We start from the raw sequence: 22038 nt of genomic DNA on the forward strand, positions 1-22038 counted from the left end.
TTTTTTTTTTTCAATGTAGATTGAAAGTAGAATTCTTCTCTTTGTTTTTGTGTGTGTTTACTATTGTAGTATTTGGGTTCAGGGGAGCTCTTTCTTTGAATTTCATATACAAGTATATGGATCCAATTTCTGCCTTTGTGTAGCTCTGTTGGATTCAGTGGTGTATTGCTTGTCTAGAAATTGTCTGATAGGGTTCAGTTGAGAAAATGTTTGTGAATTGTTGGAGTGACTTAGTATAAAAATAGTTGCAGTCAGAAGGTATTGTCTTCAGAACTTATATAACCATTTATTTTACTCTCAAAATAATCAGAAAGTAGATTAACATTCACACCTTGGGGTTCAGCCCAGTTCTGTGACCACAGAGCCCTTCCTTCTCTCCCTTTCTGGCCCTTTCCCACTGGTATCTTGTTAGCAAAACTCTGCTTCATTAAAATAGGCTGGTTTCACATTTCTGTTCCCTTGTTTAAATCTCAGTTTTATCTTCATCCAGTACAAATTTCATTTTGTAATTGTTTATCTAGTATAAATACTTTGTGAAAGCTAGTCTGAGCCTGATTCTTACATCACACCAGTTTTACATGTGTAACTCTACTTCAGCAGAGTTACTCCTAATTTACATGGGTAAAAGTGAAAGCAGAATCACTTTCTGTGTTTTCAAACATACTTTTTTCTAGAAAACGGCAGAGATGTTTTGCTCTAACATTGTAGGATGCTGTAAAATAATCCCTAGTTTTCTATTTAATTAATTTTATCTAAAAAATACTGTTTTTTAAAAGCCTACTATGCAATGACAAATACCTGCAATACTAGAAAGAATAATACTCAGTAACATTTATATTATGCTATCTGAAACTACAGTCTCTCTAATCCCTGTTAGTAGTATGTGTTGTGCTTCTTCAGCAGTTTAGCACAAAAACACATGGAACTCAGGGGTCTTGTAATTGATGACTACTTATTACTTAGATTGGTATAGAAGAGATCCAGTTTATATTCTGTCCCTTTATCTCTTTCATTCTCATTTGATCATTTCTCAAGGATTCATGATAATCTTATAATTGTTTTCATTGATGTTCGTGATTGTCTTCCTACATGTTCTTTTGTGGCCTGAGTTCTGGCAATGATAAATGAGCTTTCTCTGCATCTTTCTTTTGGTAGTTTTCACTTTCTTATAGTATTAATTTATTATTTGGGGTAAAGGCTATTTTTAAAATATCTTTTCTGTGTGTTGTCTTCTTGTTTATAGTGATAGTTCTAAAAATGCAGCAGCAATGATTAAGAAATGAAATAACTCTTCTACCTGGAACATGTGAATTCCAGCACAATATCAGGAAATAATTTGATATTCTAACCTGCCTGAAAAATATGTATTAAATGTTTATTTCCCAAATACATTCCTCTGAAAAGCAATGGCTAGTATTTGTCCAAGCATTGGTTTAGGAGCACTTAGTATTTTTGCTATAGAATGAAGGTGCCAACTGTCCCACCAAAACAAGAGAAAAATAAAAGGAGAACATTGAAAAGATAAAATATGTACTTTCCTAATTAAGCTAAGTGGGAGGGAAAGGGAGGACAAGAAAAATGAGACAGCCTGAAGCACTCAGTTTGTTAGAACACTTTTCAAGTGATCTGTCTGGAATGGGTAGAAATACCTTGTCATCCATAATTTTTTCAATATGCCAGTAATCATGTAGGAAGCCATTGATAAACAAATTGGTTATGTGCACAGATAAAGTGCTACCATCCTTCTCTATCTGGTTATGATATCCCTGGGATTGGGGACTGGGATTTCCATTCCTTTTTCTTGCACACTCAGCAACTCTGTGGGTTGTGAAAGGAAGAATGCTTGGTCTCACTGGCTATGTAAGATTTTTCTATTAATTTATTCCCTCTGCATGCTTTTGTGCCAGGTGGGAATATGTGTGCCTTAAAACAAACAAACAAAAAGTGAGTTCACATTATTAACAAACTGCAAAATTTTATTTCAAATTGCAAATATTTCTTGGTATAGGCACACAGAAAAGCATCTGAAACTAGCAAAAAATAGTGGGTTTTTTTTTTTGTTTTTTTTTTTTTGGTAAGTTACAAACCCATGGAAAATTGTTTTTAATAAGGAAGCTGACTGAAATTTATTTTAAAGTGAGCTTGCAATTCTTTCGAAATGTCGATCTCTCTTATAAAAGTATGATTAGCTGTTGTTTTCACAAATGAACCATGTAATTTAAAATGAGACATCAGAAGTCGCATGTCTAAAACAATAAATAAAGCTGATAAGGAGCACAAGAACTGCCTAGCAGATGAGGCAAGTGTTCCATCTTGTCCAGTATCCTGTCTATGCTAGCAGCCAATACCAAATGCTTCAGAGGAAAGTGCAAGAAACCATCTAATGAACAATTATGGAAACTCTTCCCAGATAAGATTATATTTTTTCTGACTCCTAGGAATTTATGGTAAGCTTACACTTGAAAGCATGAGGACTTATATCCCTTATCCTAATTTACATAACTGTGGATGCTTTCATTTTCCATATACATTTCTAATTCTTATTTCAATCTTGTTATGTTCTTCTGAACTGTTTTGTGGTAATGAGTTCTACAGGTTAATCATGTGTTGTGTAAAAAAGTATATTAGGCATGTGATAAAATAGGATGTGATTAGTCATTAACGATGGTCATAGCATATGTACATTACAGCATATGTAAAAGAGGTCCGAAATTAAGATTGCATGGGTAACCTTAATTCTGACAGTACTTAGCTTTTGAATGCTTGACTTTGCAGCCTAAATAGTATTCTGTAAATTGTGTGTGTGAAAGGGGGTCAACTTTATGAATTTCAGATTTTAAAGCTGAAATCTAGCAAATAAGATTTACCAATTTCCTGAGTTTTATAACCAAGACTAGAATGGAATCTAATAGGATAATCCCTTTAGATTGAGTCCAGGGAGCTTTAGCTTTCTAATTTTAACACTGGGTTCTTTTCAGGTCAGCTTTTAACTTGAGCAGTATTTTTTTAAATCTGGACACTTGGTTATTCTTAACTAATCATCAGTTTATTAGTTCATCCAGAACCACATTAGTATACAATCAACAGTTCACCAACTAAATGTAGACACAACCAATATTTTAGGTACATACAGTACGGAACAAATCAGTGCTGTCTTGCAAACAATTGCTAATGAGTAGGGTTGAGGCTCAGCAGTTACACTGAAGAGAGAATCACCAAGAGTTCTTATTACATTTACTTATGATCGTCAGTTCATTAGAACCTAACACATATATCACCATTCCAGTATTTCTCCAAGGAGGAAAGATGTACTTGTCTTTAAGGCACTTTTGAGTGTTTGCTCCCTGTTGTTTAAATGGACTGGTACAAAAGGGAGAAGTTTCGAATATTGGAATTACTTAAGGTTATTGTTCAAATCTCTCATCGGCTAATTTGCTTGGATTTATTAAGGATTTTAAATCTAAAATATGATTACTCAAGGTCTCACTAGAGAGTGTACACTTAGCCAGATAAGCTACAGTTACTTATATTACAGAATAGATGAGGAAATACAAGCTTTGAATTGAAAACTTACCACTTCTGTGATGGGGTGTCCAGCCCACATATGACTGACAGGTTAAGATGCCCAGGTAGGCCAGTTAACTCCACTGCACCTGGAGGAGCCGCCAGTGAACAGGGAGCTAATAGAAAGCCGGTTCAGATGGGCAGGAACAAGGGAGAACCTATAAAGCCAGGTAGCTGGAAACAGAAAGGGGCTGCTGCTGGGAAAGGGAAGCCAATGCCTGGGAAGAGTGTTTGGAGGCTGCAGAGGAATGCAGTCTGCAGTCACTCCCTGGGAGAAGGGAGCAGTGTTTGAACAATATAGGGACAGGTAGGCCAACATTACTCCCTGGGAGAGAGAGTTAGGAGGCTTCAACCCCAGAGAGGGGGGAAGCCAGGAAGGTAGGACAGAGTTCAGGTAAAGGCAGTAAGGTCTAGAAGGGAACAGACCTTTACTGCTGGCTAGAGGGCCCCTGAGCTGGACCCCGAAGTACAGGGTGGGCCTAGGTTCCCCTGCTAGCCACTGGGGACGTGCTCCAGGCCACACAGAGGGCAGCAGACTGCCTGGGATGGTTTGTCCTGGAAAGATTTTGTTGTATTAACCCCAGAAGGGAACACACATGGTGATCAGGTCATAGGGCTGAGGCGCAAAGAGGAGGCTGTGGTTCGGTTTCTGGAGTGGGAGGGGTCTGCAGAGCAGAGAGGACGATAGGAGAGACCCCACCAGAGGAGGATGAAATGTCTGGCCAGAGCTAATTCCCAGGATGGCCAGGAGGAGGTGCCACTATGGGGAGTGCACCCCGTGACATCTTATAATCTTAACCCTGTGGTGAGGAAGAATCCTTTCCACAGGGTTGATGCAGGCATTGGTTGCACTTAGGATTCTCCAGCTTCTTGTTGGGTTCAGTCAGCTGTGGGGGTCCAACATTGTGACCTCAGTTTTATATATACACTGGCTTCAGAGGTTGTTGGAAGAGGCCACCCTTTGATTTCTATTGGACGTGTGCTAACAGAGTGCTCAGACTTCAGTGCTCTTTTTCTCTTCTGTTTCCATTAGTATCCAGTAGATGGTGCAGGTGTATAACAAATTTATTCAAACGTTTTCTTATCGGAGGCTTTTTATGTTTGGTTGATTTCAATGATTTTATTTCAATATTAGTCCACATTATTAATTGGAATTGCCCTCTTTTTAAGCGATTGCTTTTAATGATCCAAAGTTATACCCTGGGTTATACCTTTCCAGATTCCTTTTTCCTTATGCGATACAATTCCTCTTACTTCTAAAGTGCCACAGTTATTTACAATGGAAACCAACAAAATCCCTTATCTTCTTATTTCAACAGACATACTTCAGACATTCTTTGATTGTACATAAGCATTTCATGTTGCTTAGGGTTTGCAGCAGAACAAGAGACACTGTCCACATATGAAGTGAGATAGGGCTGATTCATAAAGTAAGCAAATCTGCAGTTTCTAATTTGAGATGAAAGATATTGCTAGGGCAAAACAGATTAAAAATAGTATATTTGATTTACAAGGCAAACAAATGTTTAGTTTATAATTTGGGTTGAAAATATGTAGTTTGGATTTCTTGGGGTAGCAGGCAGTTTGCCCTATTTGACCTTTACTCTCACTTGAATTTACTTCTAGTTTGGTTAACTCACAGCTTCCCCATATTTTGATCCACTCACAGTGTACAATGGGCCACTTTGCATAGGAAAGTAGGGTGTTACTCTGCTTGGTAACTATTTGGAGTTTGTTTTTGTTAAGATGGGTTGGGAGGGAGAGGGAGATTTTATCCCTGTGCAAATTATGAGAGATACTTGCCTAGAAGATGCACAATAATTTCATGAAACCATTTTAGTTTCTCTTTGTGGAGAATAGAGCTCCCAACCTTCGCTGATCTGTGGGTCCTTAGACAAAGTGTCTCACATGACACAAGCCATTATCTGATTGTCTTTACTTCCTAAGTGAACAAACAGAGGTGGGATAGCTTTTCTAATTTTGGGGAGCCAGGAGGGATTAATAGTTATTAATCATTCAAGGTATGTTTGTTTTCTATACCCCTTACAAAATGTAGGGGTGGGGGGTTATATGCTATGTGTGTATGTATTCGTATATGTACATGTAATAAGTATATATTCAAGTATTCAAATACATTAGTTTATTAACTTTTTCCATTAAGCTTGTAAGGTCACTGTATACAGCTGCGCATCTAAAATATTACAGGCCTTTCGGTTGACTTACACATTTGCATTCAACTAATCTTTTTTCTGGTATGGCTTTCCACATATTGCTTGCCCTTTGACCCAAGTGTTTAGCCTGTATTCAGTGCATTGCCAGGTTGTTTCTGTTAGAAGGAGAAATTGATTATATGAGTTGAAGGCAACAGAGGCTCCTGTGGCACCTTTAAGACTAACAGAAGTATTGGGAGCATAAGCTTTCGTGGGTAAGAACCTCACTTCTTCAGATGCAAGTTGCAATCAATCAGGGCCCCAGTACCTGAATTTGCAATCCGTTACAAGGGAAACTCCTTAGCCTGCGTGGTTTAGCTGCTGAATATCTTTGCATGTGGCCTAGTGCCTTTGGTGGTGCCTTTCTCCAGTTATCTTACTCCATGAAGGAACTTAATTGTTTCTTCAATTTTGCTTAAATGAAAGGTACCTGTAACACACCAACCAACTTCCAACCAACTTTGCTTATAGAGCAAAGATGGCAGCCATTAACACCGTACAGCATAATACCATGTTGTATAGTTAGCTGTTCAGATAGTTAGGCTTTAATTTTGCTTTGATCAACAGATCCGTAAAGAAGACACAAGAAGTGAATTTTCACTGTGATGCACAGGGAGTTGCAGTCAGCTTCCTTCCTGAGTTTACCTTTCAGTGCTCAGGAAAACTGTTGAAAAATTCAGCTTTTAGAATAGCAGGTAAAAAGTTTGTCAACTGGTGGAATGAGGATTCCCAGAAAACTGTTAATATAATTTCTGTATGATCACAGTTGTCTTTGAACCTTATGTGAATATTTAAGGATTGATAATTTTACATTCTAGTACATCAAAATGTGGAAATTATGTTACGTGCATAAGAATGATACCTCATCCTAATATGAATATAATAAACAGCAGGCATATTTTGTGCCTCTTAATGTGCCTCATGAAGATGGTTTGCTGCTTTTATTACATTTTATTCCAGTGGGAGGATTAGTTAAATTATGCAAGATATTTCTTCCACTTGGGGCTTGTTTTCTGAATAGTTATTGAATGGTTTAAAGTGTTCTGCTTTTCACATGGTCATATATAATTCTGCAGCTGTCATTGATATAATTTAGGTTAAAATATATTCATATATTTTAAAGAGAGCAAAAATATCTGTTTTTAGAACACACCTCATAGAGCACAGGGCATTTTGACCAAGATTTTCAAGAGTATAGTGATTTGAGGTGCCTCAATGATTTGAAAGTCTTTAAGGGGGCCTGATTTTCAAAAAAAGTGCCAAGCACCTGCCCTCTGAAAAGCAGACTCATTAATATCCCTCAGTTTGAACATCCAAAATCTGAGGTACTCAAAATCATTACTCACTGTTGTAAATCTTCGCCTCTCCTTTAAAATAACAAAACTGCTGCCGTGCCTCAGGCTTTATTGACATATTGTACATTACCTCAGAATGACTTGACGCACCTTTGGCCATATCTAAAAAGGTTTTCTCTTTCTGTCACTATTAATCAAAAGTTATGTTTTAATGGACTAGGCCTCTTCAGAAAAAGCCAGTCTAAGACTGATTTAAATTACGGTATACATATTTTTGAATGTGGTAAACCTTTATATTTTAAAAGAATATTTTTCTTCAAATGCTTGTATGCCTGATCTCTGAAAAAAGAAAAATTGAGTTCTTGTTTTTGTGTGTGTTCGGTCTTAGCTTTTGAAATTTAGGGTCCAATCCTGTGATGTGTACTGAGTTCTCAAAACCACAGGACCTTGGAGAATTGGGCTTTAACATAACTTCTTAGTCATAATAACATGAAAGGCACTGATTAAAATGTATTAAAAAAACCCACAGATGATGTAAAAAATTGAAGTATACAAGATGCTATGCTAGTCTCACAACAAGTGTTCCCGAACAATGTGTGTGTTCAGTGTTTTCATACAGACATGATTACAGTACATATCTATTTTCTGGTTTAGGTTCTTTGTGCTGCTTAAAGCCCTGTGATACAGTAGTTCATGAGGGCTCATGAAGTTTTTTGATTTGACATGGTACAATGTAATGGGGGGAGGGATAGCTCAGTGGTTTGAGCATTGGCCTGCTAAACCCAGGGTTGTGAGTTCAATCCTTGAGGGGGCCACTTAGGGATCTGGGGCAAAATCAGTACTTGGTCCTGCTAGTGAAGGCAGGGGGCTGGACTTGATGACCTTTCAATGTCCCTTCCAGTTCTAGGACATAGGATATCTCCATTAATTTATTTATTTATATCCAGAATGTGGTATTTACAGAGTACTGTTTCTTGAAATAAAGCAAGAGCAAACCATGTCAAGAGTTTAATAATTTTATGTTAGTATGAAAAACTCACACACAGCAAAATCCCTTTTAATTGCTGGAGAATGTGTTGAGTTCAGCCAAGAAAGGATTAGGTATATTCTGGCTTTTACATTTGTCTTTTATGTTGCATTTTCATTAGCCAGTTGTATGACTAATTTATTTAATATTCTGATGCATGCCACCATTTTATTCACCTTTGCAAGCCCTTTTTATAATACTAGTAACCAATGATTAAAGACCAATGAAGCTTGACTATTTTAGAGGGATTTTTTTCAATAGAAGGTAAAAAGTTACCTGTTCAAAAGTTCAATGGTAAGGATGCAAAGTTATTTTTAAAAAGTGATAAAATGCAGACATTCAGGGACTAAATTCTGTTCCAAGCTACCCCTGTGTAAAAATGGGGTGAGAGTCAGTATATTGCTTTAAATGGAGAGGATTACTCTAGGATTATGCTGATGTAACTGAGAATAGAATTTTATTACTATAGCAAGAAGTCAGCTACTTTCTCGTCTTGTTTGCCTTGTTAAATGTGTAGCTTAATATATTTTTGTGTTATTTAAAAAATAGTCTCGGGGCATGGGGACTCTAGGAAAGTTAAGGTGAATCAATGAAAAGAATGAAGTCAAGGTGCATAAATTGAGGCACATTAAAGCCCCATGTGGATGCTTTCATTCAGAAATAAAGTGGTATTAGTTTACTGTAATTTAAGCCACTTTGATAGAGGAATTCTCCTTGGAAGAGGATTAATTTATAGTGAACTATGACCTGCTTTCTCGTGAGAGAGAGCATCCACATAGGGACTTAACGCACACCTGTAGTTGATTTGCCTTAACTTTTTTGAATGTTCCCATGTAGGCAAGGCCTAAATCTTCAGAATGTGTATCATTGCTGAGTCCATAATGCTAGTCCACTAGTACATTTCTTGACTCTTTTTAACTATGTGACTGTAACATTGTTTTTAGGGAAAAGTAATTGCCCAAATTTAACTATATATACATTCAGATTACACCAAGAGGCTTAAAAAATGACACACACAATGAAGTAAATAGGATTTTGGCGGTGACGGAAATCACACCTTTGTTTGGTCAATATTAAAGACTTTAGATGGACTCCTTTATGCATACCACTCATTTCTGTGTGGAGATGGTGAGAGGCAGCTGCCTCCACAGCAAAACCACATCACATATTATTATTTTGTGTTGGGATAAAGCCCCAAAACTCCAGTCAAGTTTGGGTAATGTACAAATAGGGAGGGGTGGTTTGGGACTCTGCCTCTAAGTACTTTTAATCTAATTTGAAAGAAGACACAAGTGATTGTGACAACCAAAAGGAGGAAAAGTAGTGAGAGAAGATGAGGTAAAAGAAAAGAAAATGACACAATTGCGTGCATTGCATAACTTGATGGTTCCAAATGCCGTTGTTGATGTTAAAACGGAAGTGGGGGTTGAGAAGGTATTTAAAGGAAGACCAGACAGAAGCCTTACAAATTAATTAAAGCAGGGTTTTACATTCACAATCTTTCTGTTCCTCCCAGTCCTGTGGAAAATATGGCAGAGTTGATGCATCTAAGGGTACGTCTATACTTACATCCGGGTCCGGCGGTAAGCAGTCGATCTTCTGGGATTGATTTATCGCGTCTTGTCTAGACGCGATAAATCAATCCCGGAAGTGCTCGCCGTCGACGCCGGTACTCCTGCTCTGCGAGAGGAGTACGCGCAGTCGACGGGGGAGCCTGCCTGCCACGTGTGGACCCGCGGTAAGTTCGAACTAAGATACTTTGACTTCAGCTATGTTATTCACGTAGCTGAAGTTGCGTATCTTAGTTCGAAGTGGGGGGTTAGTGTGGACCAGCCCTAAGGATCATATCTAATATATATATATATATATATATATATATATGCATGCATCCTTGCTATCTTTCAGTAGTGCCCAGATACATTAGACAGCTCATGTCTCCATTATTTTATATGGCTATTGTCTCTTATATTCCAAATATTAACAAACTACACCTCTATTTAATAGCACTATCATATCTTTTATTTATTCTTTAAAGGAAATCTGTATAGAAGTTGTGCCTGCAGTGTATTTTAAAAGAATTATCCGCATGTGTGGCCATTGGTTTAATAATTTTGGAAGTAAACAAAAAAATTAGTTAAAGTACCCTTTATCGGGAACCCATTTTGAGAGACAGTTCCCTCTTGCAGCTATACTTCAGGGTGGGCCATCAGGGGGCAGCAAATGCATTTTAAATCCATTTGTCTAAAATGTGTACTTCATGAAAATGTTGGTGGTTATTCTGTTGTCAGCATCAGCAACTGCATTTATATGCTGAGCTAGCAACTCAGAAACAATCGCACTGTTGACTTATTTAATACATTTTATAAAATGGTAATTTTACAGCATGAATTTACTGTAGTGGATTATACTGTATTGAAATAATCTTTCTGTTCCACTTGAAATCTACATGTTGTACACAGCAACATGAACTGAGTTATTACTAATCTTGCCCACATGCCATTTTAAAAATGGAATAGAAATAGTCATGGTTAGTTTTTTACTTTTGTTTAAGGATTTTTTTTGTGTGTTGGTTGTCACTCACTCACTCACTCATGCCCGTCACCCCAATCGGGGTATGGGCCGCCAACCACAGATCTCCAGAGTCCTTTATCCTGGGCCATTTGCTCTAGCTGGTTCTAGGTATAGCCCATTTTTATGCTATCAGCCTGAAGGTCGTGTCGCCAGGTGTTTCTTGGACGGCCTTTTTTCCGCTTGCCTTGGGGGTTCCACCGCAATGCCTGTCTAGTGATGTTGGTTGGCTGCTTGCGTAGTGTGTGTCCTATCCAACCCCACCTTCTCCTTCTAATTTCTTCCTCTGCTGGAAGTTGACGGGTCCTCTCCAAGAGGTAGATGTTGCTGATGGTATCTGGCCAGCGGATCTGGAGAATCCTTCTCAGGCAACTATTTATGAAGGTCTGGATCTTCCTGGTGGTTGTTATCCTCCAGGTTTCAGCTCCATACAATAAGACTGATTTCACGTTGGAGTTGAACAGTCTAATCTTTGTTGCCAAAGACAGCTCTCTAGAGCTCCAGATGTTCTTGAGCTGTAAGAAAGCTGCTCTTGCCTTACCGATCCTTGCTTTGATGTCTGCGTCCATGCCACCCTGTTGGTCGATGATGCTGCCTAGATAGGTGAAGGACTGCACTTCTTCCAGAGGGCTTCCATTCAGTGTGACTGGGTCATTACTGATGGAGTTAATCTTGAGGATCTTGGTCTTGTCCTTGTGGATGTTGAGGCCAACCTGTGATGACGTGGCTGCCACTACGTTGGTCTTCTCTTGCATCTGCTGTTTGCTATGCAAAAGGAGTGCAAGGTCATCGGCAAAGTCCAGGTCATCAAGCTGGGTTCACAACGTCCACTGGATTCCGTTCCTACGCTCATAAGTGGATGTCTTCATAATCCAATCAATGACAAGGAGAAAGAGAAATGGTGACAACAAGCATCCTTGTCTGACTCCGGTGTTGGTTGTAATGAAAAAAAAATAACATTACAGATATTTGGCAACAACATTTTAATATATTGAAACAGGCTTATTATAGTGACCCTACTGAAATGTCTCTTGCATTTTACTGATGTGTATACAATATAGTTAAGTATTTATGATAAGTGTTTAAACTAACTAGTATATGCTTAACATAAATTGATGTTTGACAGAAGGAATCCAACTCTTTCATTGCTGGAGATAGCACAATAGTATGTGTATCTTTCAATGCTACTTGTCTTAAAGAAAATTGCTGAAATATTTCAGTTTAGGAAGATAGTACAGCAAAGTTTAATAACAGAGGAAATAGATATCCGTTAGACCAGACTACAGTGTCAAAAGATTCTCCAAGAAGGGTTGCCCATACTATCTCTGTGGACTGTCATCAAAACAACAGTGACATGGAGCAGTTTCTAGAAACTTCATATGACTAGCTGAATAAATGCAGTTTCCCCCCCCTGATTTATGCAAATCCCTGCATTCTGACTGAGGGGGTCTGATTTGCATAAACTCTGTTTGGTTCTTACTTCATAACTGTAAAGTGAATATTATATATACTTGTTTTGTCTGCTTTACAGCAAGAGGCTAGGCAGCTCTTGGATGCACAGAAGTCAATGGATATTGAATGCTCTCATCGTGTTTAGGATTTGCTCAGCTTGTTGCAGGCACAAGGCTTTAATCTCGGGGTTTTGAAAGTCTCCTATATTTAGAATTTTCCATGAACAAAAATGGCTACCTCAACTTCTCACTCCCTTCAGTTGAATGAAGCCAGAAGGACCCTACATTTTACAGAGATTTTCTCCAATCCGAACACAGTGTCTTATAAAACTGCTAAAAGTTTGTTTTGTTAATCAAAAAATAACTTTCAGTTGCTCCATTCCCTTTCCCCTTGTCAGACACGATCAGGACTCTATCCCACCCAAAGTGCTTACGTGTTCCTATAGACAAACCAGACTTTTACTATGATACTGTATTGCTGCATCAAGTTCACGGTCATTGGTATTTCTGGTGATGCTCTTTCAGCCTGGAGATAAAGGGAAAAGTACTTGAGAGCCTAATCTTTTTAGCAACAAGATGAAATTTGGGTGAAAATGACCACGAAATGACAGATTTAATGATTCTAAGGAAGGTAAGGACTAAGGAGTGAGACCGTGCACATGTTTGGGCAGGATTTTGTAATATGAAATAAATTCAGACAGAATTTTATGCTACAGTATCTTAACAATTATAGTTTTATTTGAATTTGTATATTTAAAATCTGTATACTAGAGTTTGACAGAAAATAGTCAAATTAATTTTAATAGATTGACACTTTGAGAAATCCAGGCATTGGCATCAAGATTTCCCTTGTTTCGTGGATTGCAAACATGAGCTGGGAGACATCAGGCTAATACTACATTATTTTGCTTAAAAGCAAGAATCTGAAATCCCCTCCTAAAAACTGGCATTTATTTTAAGCCTTACAGTCAGAAAATATCAACACTGTGTGGTTTATGAAATGGGAAATGGCAGACTTATGTTTACCCCATAGGTATAAGGGAGACATGATATACTATCAATCCCTATGAAATCCTAGGGATATGATTATCCCATTGGAAACACTTCCCCTAGAATTAACTTACCACTGTTATATAAAATCTGAGTTGTTGGGGGTGTGGATTTTTAGTATTGGAAGACAATGCTGGCTGTTTCAGCCAATCCATTTGGTTTATAAAGATTCGTCTGAGCACAGGTCAGAGTAAGAGGAAAAAGAGTGTATATGTAATTTTTATTTGAATGAAATTTAGTAACAGTAGTAATACTTCGAGAATGTGAATATGCATTAGTCATGTTGTAATGTTAGGGTAAAATTAGGGCTTTTTAGCTATTCCCTGCATTGTACGTAAGGGAAGGTATGAGGGAGGATTGAGTATGAGCAGCAGCTCCTGAAGTCATTGTGCTTGAGGTGTAAGTATCTGGGAGCACTGGAGAAATACACATAGCAGCAGCAACTGGTATACCCTTTTAGAAGGTACAACGTGTGCTCTTTCATGGCAGTCTAGCACCATTGTCCAACGTGCAGTCATCCAATAGGGAGTCTAGAACCACCCTCAGTACCAGTCTTCGATGGTACTACCATCCTGGAAGCATGGGAATCCTCAGAAAGTCTGGGGTCATTACTTGCCTCTAGACTTACGTGTATGTTTTCAGTAATGAAAATTCTGGGTTTAGTAAGGCTGATCCACCTATTACAGGACAGCCTATGAGAAATCATATTGACTTCGGATTTCAAAATTCATTTAAAAGAAAATCAGCAAACTGGGAAGGCTTTGGTTAGTTTGGCACATCAGTACCCGACTAATTGGTGCTTTTATTCCTAATCCTCCAATCATCCTTTAAATAACTTACATTTTTTAAGTATATAGATAGGGTTTTCAAAAGCATTCAGCATTGGTCTACCTGTGCTCTTAGTGAAGTCGGTGGGAGTTTTACCATTGACTTCAATGGGAGTAGGGTCAGACCAACTCTGTGTACTTTAGAAAATTGTATCCTTTATTGTCTCCATTGGAAAACACAGGTTACTTTCATCAACACCAATGCAATCAGCTTGGTTTCAAACAGCCTTTCAAGAAAAAAGTGTTATGGCAAAAGTGTGGTGTGTCTCTGCACAGAATCAGTTTATTTAATTTAAAGTATGTATGTGTCTCAGCTGCCGTGGTGAGGCTGCAGGAGGATTATTTTCTTGCTCTCTGTTACGTATCCAAATCCATTAGGAACAGTGTTTTCATCTTTTTCCTCCCCATGTTGTCTTTACCGAACAGGTGTGGTATTTGTTTTTTTGGTTTTCTGTTTGGTCTGTTTGTGTGTGTTTCCTCCGCTAAGGTTAGACTAATAATCACTGTCTCCTCTGCTCCCCTAAATCATCCTCATCCATATCAATAACTGGAATAGCATTATCTAAAGCATAATTGTGACAGAGAACACATTGCAATCAGCATAGCATTGAGGCTACTAAAACACACTGAAGATACCTGAGGGCAGTGACAAGGTAAAATATCCATTGTGTACCAAATCATGGATGCACGTGACCATGGCTATCAAAAGTCCATTCTGAGGTACAAGGGGACTAGAGGAGGGCACATCAAACAAAGGGCGCAGAAACAGAGTCTAGGCAGAAGCTAAAGTACATGGAAGTGGTAGAAGATGGAACTAGCCTAAATGGTTGTGGTTCCAATGGGGAGCTCCCTAGCTAACCCCTGTCAGGAAGGATCAGATCTAGCATTCTAGGGGAAGCCAGTCAGGCATGAGAACTTGGTCTCTGAATAGGATCATGTCTCAAGTGGCCAGAAGAGCTAGAGAATTCCATCCTGCCTCTCACTAGGGAGGTGAAACTCAAACATCATTTTCTAGTAAAATGATATCATCAGAGAAGCAGAACTGCAAGTATTCAATTATCCCTTCTTGTCTTTTCCAGTACAAAAGCTGAGAATTAAGGACAGGCATATATTTAGTGGCTCACTGTCATTATTAATAATGCTACCATTTGAGATTCTGTGACTGTTGGACTTGCTTAGTAATCACTTACTATGAAATCAAGCATTTAAGATTTAGGTTTCAGTAAATTAAACAGTAAACATAGTTTATATTATAAGCTTATTATTTCTTTTGCATTTGTCAAAATCAGACAAGTGGAAAAAATAAACAGACGCACAAAGATAATGAAGTATAATATATGTTTTTACCTAAATGTGCTATAATAACATGGCACTACTGCCACTGCATTTATATGTTAACACTTAAGCATATTCCAGTAGCATCAGAAAAGGCATTAATGTGTTTTGGCGTTAGTTATTCACCATGTACACATGTACAGTTCTAGCAGAAATTTGCATAGTTGTTCTAAAATGATTTTGGTTTCTATAACTGGCAGAAATACCCTCACAAATCTGAGATTAAGTATATCTTCAGTTTAGAAATATTAATGCAAAATATGTCCATTAAAGAGGTTTTTAACATAATGTCAAATTGATTAGCACATGCTGCACTTTGTTTCAACAGATTTCAAGTTATTACCTGGGGACTGGTTGAATTACTAAGACTGAGTAAAGTGGGTATTTATTCCTGCTTATCTTGTAAAATCAGTATATGGGGTAGCCAGAGCTAGCCCTAGCATTCTGGGATAGGCCCAGGAAATATTTCACCATAATCTCTTCCCTCAGTGATCATAACATTACATACAGAGTGGCTTTTGTGTTTTGGGAGGGTTTTAGAGATTCCTGTAAACTTTTCCCCAAATCTTCAGGCTGCTACCAGCCTCCTCTACTGCAAAAGAAATGCAATCCAGCAGTTTACGTTGAGGACTGTGCATAGTTATTGCAATTTGCATGTGCATATCTGGTATTTGCTAATTTAATTACTTCTTTTGTGGGTCATCTACACAATTTGAATCTTTGACCTTCAGTACCGTGGTACAGACCTCTACCTATAAAAGGAAGAGCAACTAGAGGGGGATGTAGCACGTATTTAGCAAGTACGTTACTAGCTTGCCTAGTTAGAGGAAACTGCTCTTGGTTGTCTGAGATCTGCTGGAGTTAAGTCTCTTTTTCACGTGCCACTTTTTTAACAATCTCCATGTAGATTGTTAGTAGGATTTTAACCTGGAACCTTCACCACCACAGCACAGACTCTACCACTAAGACTAAAGGAGCAAATCTATTAGCTCGTACTAGCAATAGGTTGTTATTCCCTAGTTGACCAGCTGCAAGATGGAATAGCTAATTTTGAAAATGTGACTGTGAATGCACAGGAAGAACATTTAGGTAATAGCTACAGCTGTGCCGCTGTAAGGGCTCTAGTGAAGCCATTCTAAGCCGATGGGATAAAGCTCTCCTGTTGATTAATTAATCCACTCCCAACGAGCAGCAGCAGCTAAATCAGCGGGAGAAGCTGTTTCAGCCAGTCCATTTGGTTTATAGAGATTCATACATAAGTGGTACTGTAGACATTGCATCAGTGGAAAGAACATAGTGTCTGGTTTTTTACCTCACTAAATTAAATCTTCTTAACTAAAAGAAATTGTACTACTAGTGAAGACTTTTGTTGTTGATTTTTTTCATATGCAATGAGCAGCTTCGATGCTAGAGAAATTCCATGTATTTGTGTCATAAATTAACTTTTAGATGGTTTCAGATTCGTTGTATGTACATAAATTGGCAGTTTTTGAACATTAACCAGAATGCAGCCTATTAGTTGCTCTGCAGCTTATGTGCTCTCTTATAATGGAACATCACTGTTACGAACTATTAACTGATAAGGCACAATAAGCACAGTACGCTGCTAGGAATATACTGTATACATATTCATTTGTTTCTTGCTGCTATTATAGCAATGATTTACATAGTGAAAATTAACATTTGAAAAGAGGCCTTTCCTGCTAAAAGTACTTAAACAATCATTCTGTTGACAAAGAATGGGGTACTTGAGAGAATACAGGGAAACATTATAACCTGTTACAGAGGAATACATCTTCAGTGAACTTTTATTGTGCCGAGTCAAGATCATAGCAAAATTTAACATTCAGTGGGAATTGCAGGTATCAGTTGGAGCTATGGTGGTTATGTCTTATTTTGAAGAAGAAAAAAATATTTTCTTATCACCACATACTTTGTAAAAATTTCTGCTGTTAGTTGCAACCACAGATTTTACAGTGTAGGTGACATTTTGTGACAGTTGAAACAATCAGATTTCGTTTATTGATGAAATGCTGCTCATTGCTTCCTTATGCATTTTATTCCATTTATTTACTGTGTGCCAAGGGATAAAGTAAGGGGGAAATGACGAGTTAGAAAGTGCAGCTCCCCATTCTCTGCTAAAAGTGTCCGGAACAGCTCCCCTCCTCTTCCTTGTTTGTGAGAACAGCAGTCCACATTGTGAGAGCTCTCTCTTCATGCTTCAGTTTTCTTTAACCATTGTGTCTTCTCTAATTCATCTAGCACTTTGTCACATGGATTAAAAGATGGTCTCATGATCATTAATTATATTGCCATCTTAATTTAACTAACGGTTGGACAAATTATTGACAAGCATGTGAATGCCCTATGATATTCTTGAGCTATGTAAATTGTGCTGAGATGACCATAGTCATTGGAGCTGAGACTTCCACATAACGCATCATGTAGAGGAGTAAAATAATATTAGTAATGGTGTAAAAAGCCAGTGCTTCTAACCAGATATGTATCTTTATTTATTACATATTGTAACGGAGACCTTTTCATTTCCATGCAAAAATGTATTGCCTATGATTTAGCAGGATATTTCAGAAAGGAAGGATCACTGATATTTTCATCTCAGTTCTTTCATTAACTTGTATGAAAGAGAGCACTTTCCAGTTGGCAAGTTGCTATTTGCATTGGTGACTAAAATAAAAAATTAGATGAACAGTCAAATCTTATTTAATTTGTTCACATTTATAAAACCTGGCACTTGAAGTTGTTAATAAGGACATCTTCCTGCCTGAATTGTGGTGTTGACTACACTTCTCATACTTATCCCTAAGGTCAGGAGATTAATAACATCCTATTTTGATTTTAGAGAGGGGTTTCCTCCTCCTCTTCCCCCAAAATGAAATATTACAAAGCCTGTGAGGGAGAATTTCTGCTGTTTTAACCTGTTCCCAGGCATCCTTTTCCCCCAAACTAAATGCCTTTATTATTGTGCTGTTGCCCTCGAGTGTGGCATCTGTCATAGGTTCAGTCAAGTGCCCTCTCTTGGCCACTCATCAGACTGCAGTGGGATGATCTGACCACTGGATCTCAGAATATTTTAAGCCTCTGGAGTCTGAAGAGAGTCCAGGACTGTCTCAGTCTTGGGGTCCCTAGACACATTCTCAGGGTTCAGACTCGCTGTGGCACCCCTGCCTGAGAGCTTAGACCACATAGCCTCCTGCCCAGCACCTAGAACTAGTGCTCACTCCTCAGATTCCTCTGTAGTTTAAACATAACCTTTCCCAGAATTCCACTGAAAGTGTGAGCTTTGGGTTTACCTTGTCAGTGGCCATGTGGTAGGTATAATGCATGTAAGGGAAATATACTTTGCACAGGTTCTACAGCTCTTTCTATAATAGCACCACAAGTACACAGATTTTTACAAAAATAATAATTTCTACATGCATTTTCATGCTTCAGTTTCCTCACCACTCCAGAGCATCTTTGGGCTTGGGGTCAAAGCCCTCTAGGGCCATACAGAGATCTTGTATTGTAGTGCATAGCTTGGATTTTGAAACATGGAGCCTTTTCTCCTCAGCTCACTTTCTTTGACTTTGGCTGTCTGTTCCTTCCCCTTTCCTGCCTAAATGTTCTGTGTATCTCTCTATGTGAGTGCTCCCCTGACCTACCCAGCTTCTGTGGTTTTTTAAAGGCTAGTATCAACACCTTGGTATCTTTGTTCTGCATTTGGGATTTTCCACTCTCCAGACAATGGTCCGCTGCTTCTGAGCACACCCACTGCAAGATGCTTAACTCTGAATAAGCTATCATTGAGTTCTAACAGTCCACACTTGTACCTAGTGGGTAGAGGTATGACACAACTCTGCCATATTACGATCAATATACAAATGGGAGGGATAGCTCAGTGGTTTCAGCATTGACCTGCTAAACCCAGGATTGTGAGTTCAATCCTTAAGGGGGCCATTTAGGGATCGGGAGGGGGGGGAAAAACCCTGTCAGGGACAGTACTTGGTGAAGGCAGGGGACTGGACTCCTTGATCTTTCAAGGTCCCTTCCAGTTCTATGAGATAGGTATATCTCCATACTCATTATACACCAATTTTCATAGTAACCACATCATAATCTCTCATAGAATTTATAAGCTGTACAGACTGATCCCCAAAATTGTCACAGCATTCAAGTCAAATTTGGCCACAGACAGTGTGTCTTTAATCCCCTGATCCTGCAAAATTTATGTACATGCTTAATTCTGCTAAAGTGATTACAGTTAAATATGTGTACGTTTTGCAGGATCAGACCTTAAATTGTAAATTGACTCTTCAAAGGCATTTTAATTTTAACTGTATTTATCACTGTAGCGTTGGGTTATGTTCTTTGTACCGAACACTGAGATTTTCTCTTCCCTCTCCTGAACTGTGTTATTCTCTTTCCATCCCTGCTTGCACCATTTTTATTAAAGCTCATCTACTAGGGTCACACCTTCACCAATGTCAAGCCATTTTGGGCTCTCCTCTTACTCACTTTTCAAATGGAGCTCAGCTATTTCAGCCAAGTTCACCTCATCCTACCCCAAGCTTCATGAAGTCAGCTCTTTTTGCTTCCGCTTGCTTTCTTTCAGATGGTCTGCTAACTGGAGATGAATGGGGTAAACATTGGCAAAGGCTTCTTTGAAATAGCAGATGTGCTATCCTTCAAACACATGGACATTTCTGTTGTATGAATTGTATATTATGTAAAGTACATTTTATGTGTCATAGTTTGAGATCCAGTTGTCTAATACATTAATACTTTTCTTTTATGTGTTGGTTTAAGGGGGACATATGGTGTCTGGGTAGGTGTTATAGGGCACTGTCACAGGAATGAGTTCTCTATGTTGTTCCTTATCTACAGAATAAGATCATTAATACTCCCTCCCTTCGCCAACAAGAAAAGTAGCACTTCTATAATAGGATTGTAAAGTGGCAAATAAACTTTTATTACATGTAGGTCACCATTTAGTATTATATCCATGCTCATGAAGAAGAAGACGATGCATAACATCTTTTATTTTGGTTGTAATTAAAACTTCTGTGACAGCAGATTCTGATCTCTAGATAGGTTCAGAATTATTGAGGTTTGTTCAAGGAGAGTTTTAAGCATATTATGAATATCACTAGATGGTTGTCTTGTCTTGTACACGCTAATGCATTACCTATAGGACTATACCACTCTGCACTAGGTTACTAAGAGGCAATTCCATTATCTGCAGATATTTCAGTATCTTTAATCACAATCAGAAAGGGTGGGTAGGTAGGATTCAGTCTGCCTAAGGCTGTGCTCTTTGACATCCTATTGAGACCTTACATTGGCTTATCACATACCTCTTAATGAAATTATGACATCCTCTGTTATCACCTTACTTCACCTGCAGGGGCATTTAAAGGCAGAAGAGCTCTTTGTAGTTTTGCCTCTAGAATGTTCTTGTTTTGGACCATAGAAATGGTATTGTATCAAATTAGCCTCTGTTCAAGTGGGCCTTAAAAGCCTTAAATTTACTAAATTTTTGTCAAATGTAACTGATTTACAACTTTAACTGGTATGGATACAGTGTATGTGTCTTTTATTAGAAACTGGACAAAATTCTGGTCCCATTCAAGTCAGTGGAGTTTTGCCATTGTCTTCAATAGTTCAGGATTATACTTCGTATACGTAAGGATTATTTTTGTTAATATTTAGTAATATATTTGCCATACTGTATACAAAGTCACGTTAAAACGATAGACTGTACTGACGTCTCTGCAACCTTTACTATTTATGTCAGTAATCTTTAGATAAAATCTCCCTAAAGGCACATTCAGACTATTGAGTTCCCAACACTGCAGAATATAAATTAAACGATCATATTAGTGATATTAAAGGGGTTCATGACGGAAATACTAATACTTTAACCACACCACCTCTGTAATGCATTTAGGATATAATATTAATATCCATAAAAGTATGTTTAGTCATGAAGTATAATATAGACATTTAAATCTCTTTCCTCTTTGATTTTATAGCTTGCACATGCAGTGGACATGCAAATATTTGTCACATGCAAACAGGAAAATGTTTTTGTGCAACTAAAGGAATCAAAGGAGACCAGTGTCAACTGTGAGTACAATTGATTGTAGCCTGAATTTATTTTAATTTATGCCTAAAGGATAATTAATTTTGTATTTTTCCATTTCCTTTTTTGCTGTGAAGTGATCTCTAAATGATTTCTCTGCTTAATCTGGTCACCTTGTACATCTACATTCCTTAGAAAAAGGAAAGTTAGTTTCTCTTTTTAAAGAATAACTTCATAAATATTAATAACATTATGCAGCCACTATAGCTTTTATAGTATCCTATAAAAGGAGATGGCTGGAGAATTATCAGTAGCCTTATGCTGTTTTATGTGCAATTGGATTCAAAGTCCAAAATATCTGTGGTGCTAGGAGCTATATTAGGTACATTTGTCACATATCTTTAGGTCAGAAACTATAGTAATTAGATTTTTAGAGTTTCAGAAACATTTTAAGGTGGACAATTCTTCAGACATTTCATCCACGTAATTAAATATTGAACAAAAGGAGTACATAGGCCTTTAGCTTTGGAAAGTGCAGTTAGCATTCTAGTTTTTATACTGGAAATCAGTTGGATAGCTCATTGTTGAATAGGTCTTTAACATTTAAAGAAGTGCAACTCTGACTGGTC

At 38.0% G+C, this 22038-nt stretch overlaps 1 protein-coding gene across 1 annotated transcript in view; it reads left to right on the forward strand.

Annotated features, from left to right (window-relative positions):
* Positions 1-22038, forward strand: part of ATRNL1 (attractin like 1) — a 998829-nt gene that overhangs the window by 373808 nt on the left and 602983 nt on the right. The window contains exon 20 of the mRNA XM_026651053.2: positions 21360-21453. Within this exon, the coding sequence (XP_026506838.1) occupies positions 21360-21453 (94 nt within the window). The remainder of the gene's footprint in view (positions 1-21359; positions 21454-22038) is intronic.

The sequence above is a fragment of the Terrapene carolina genome, unplaced genomic scaffold (assembly GCF_002925995.2).
Source record: "Terrapene carolina triunguis isolate 2854851 unplaced genomic scaffold, T_m_triunguis-2.0 Scaffold95, whole genome shotgun sequence".
NCBI classification, from domain to species: domain Eukaryota; kingdom Metazoa; phylum Chordata; order Testudines; family Emydidae; genus Terrapene; species Terrapene triunguis.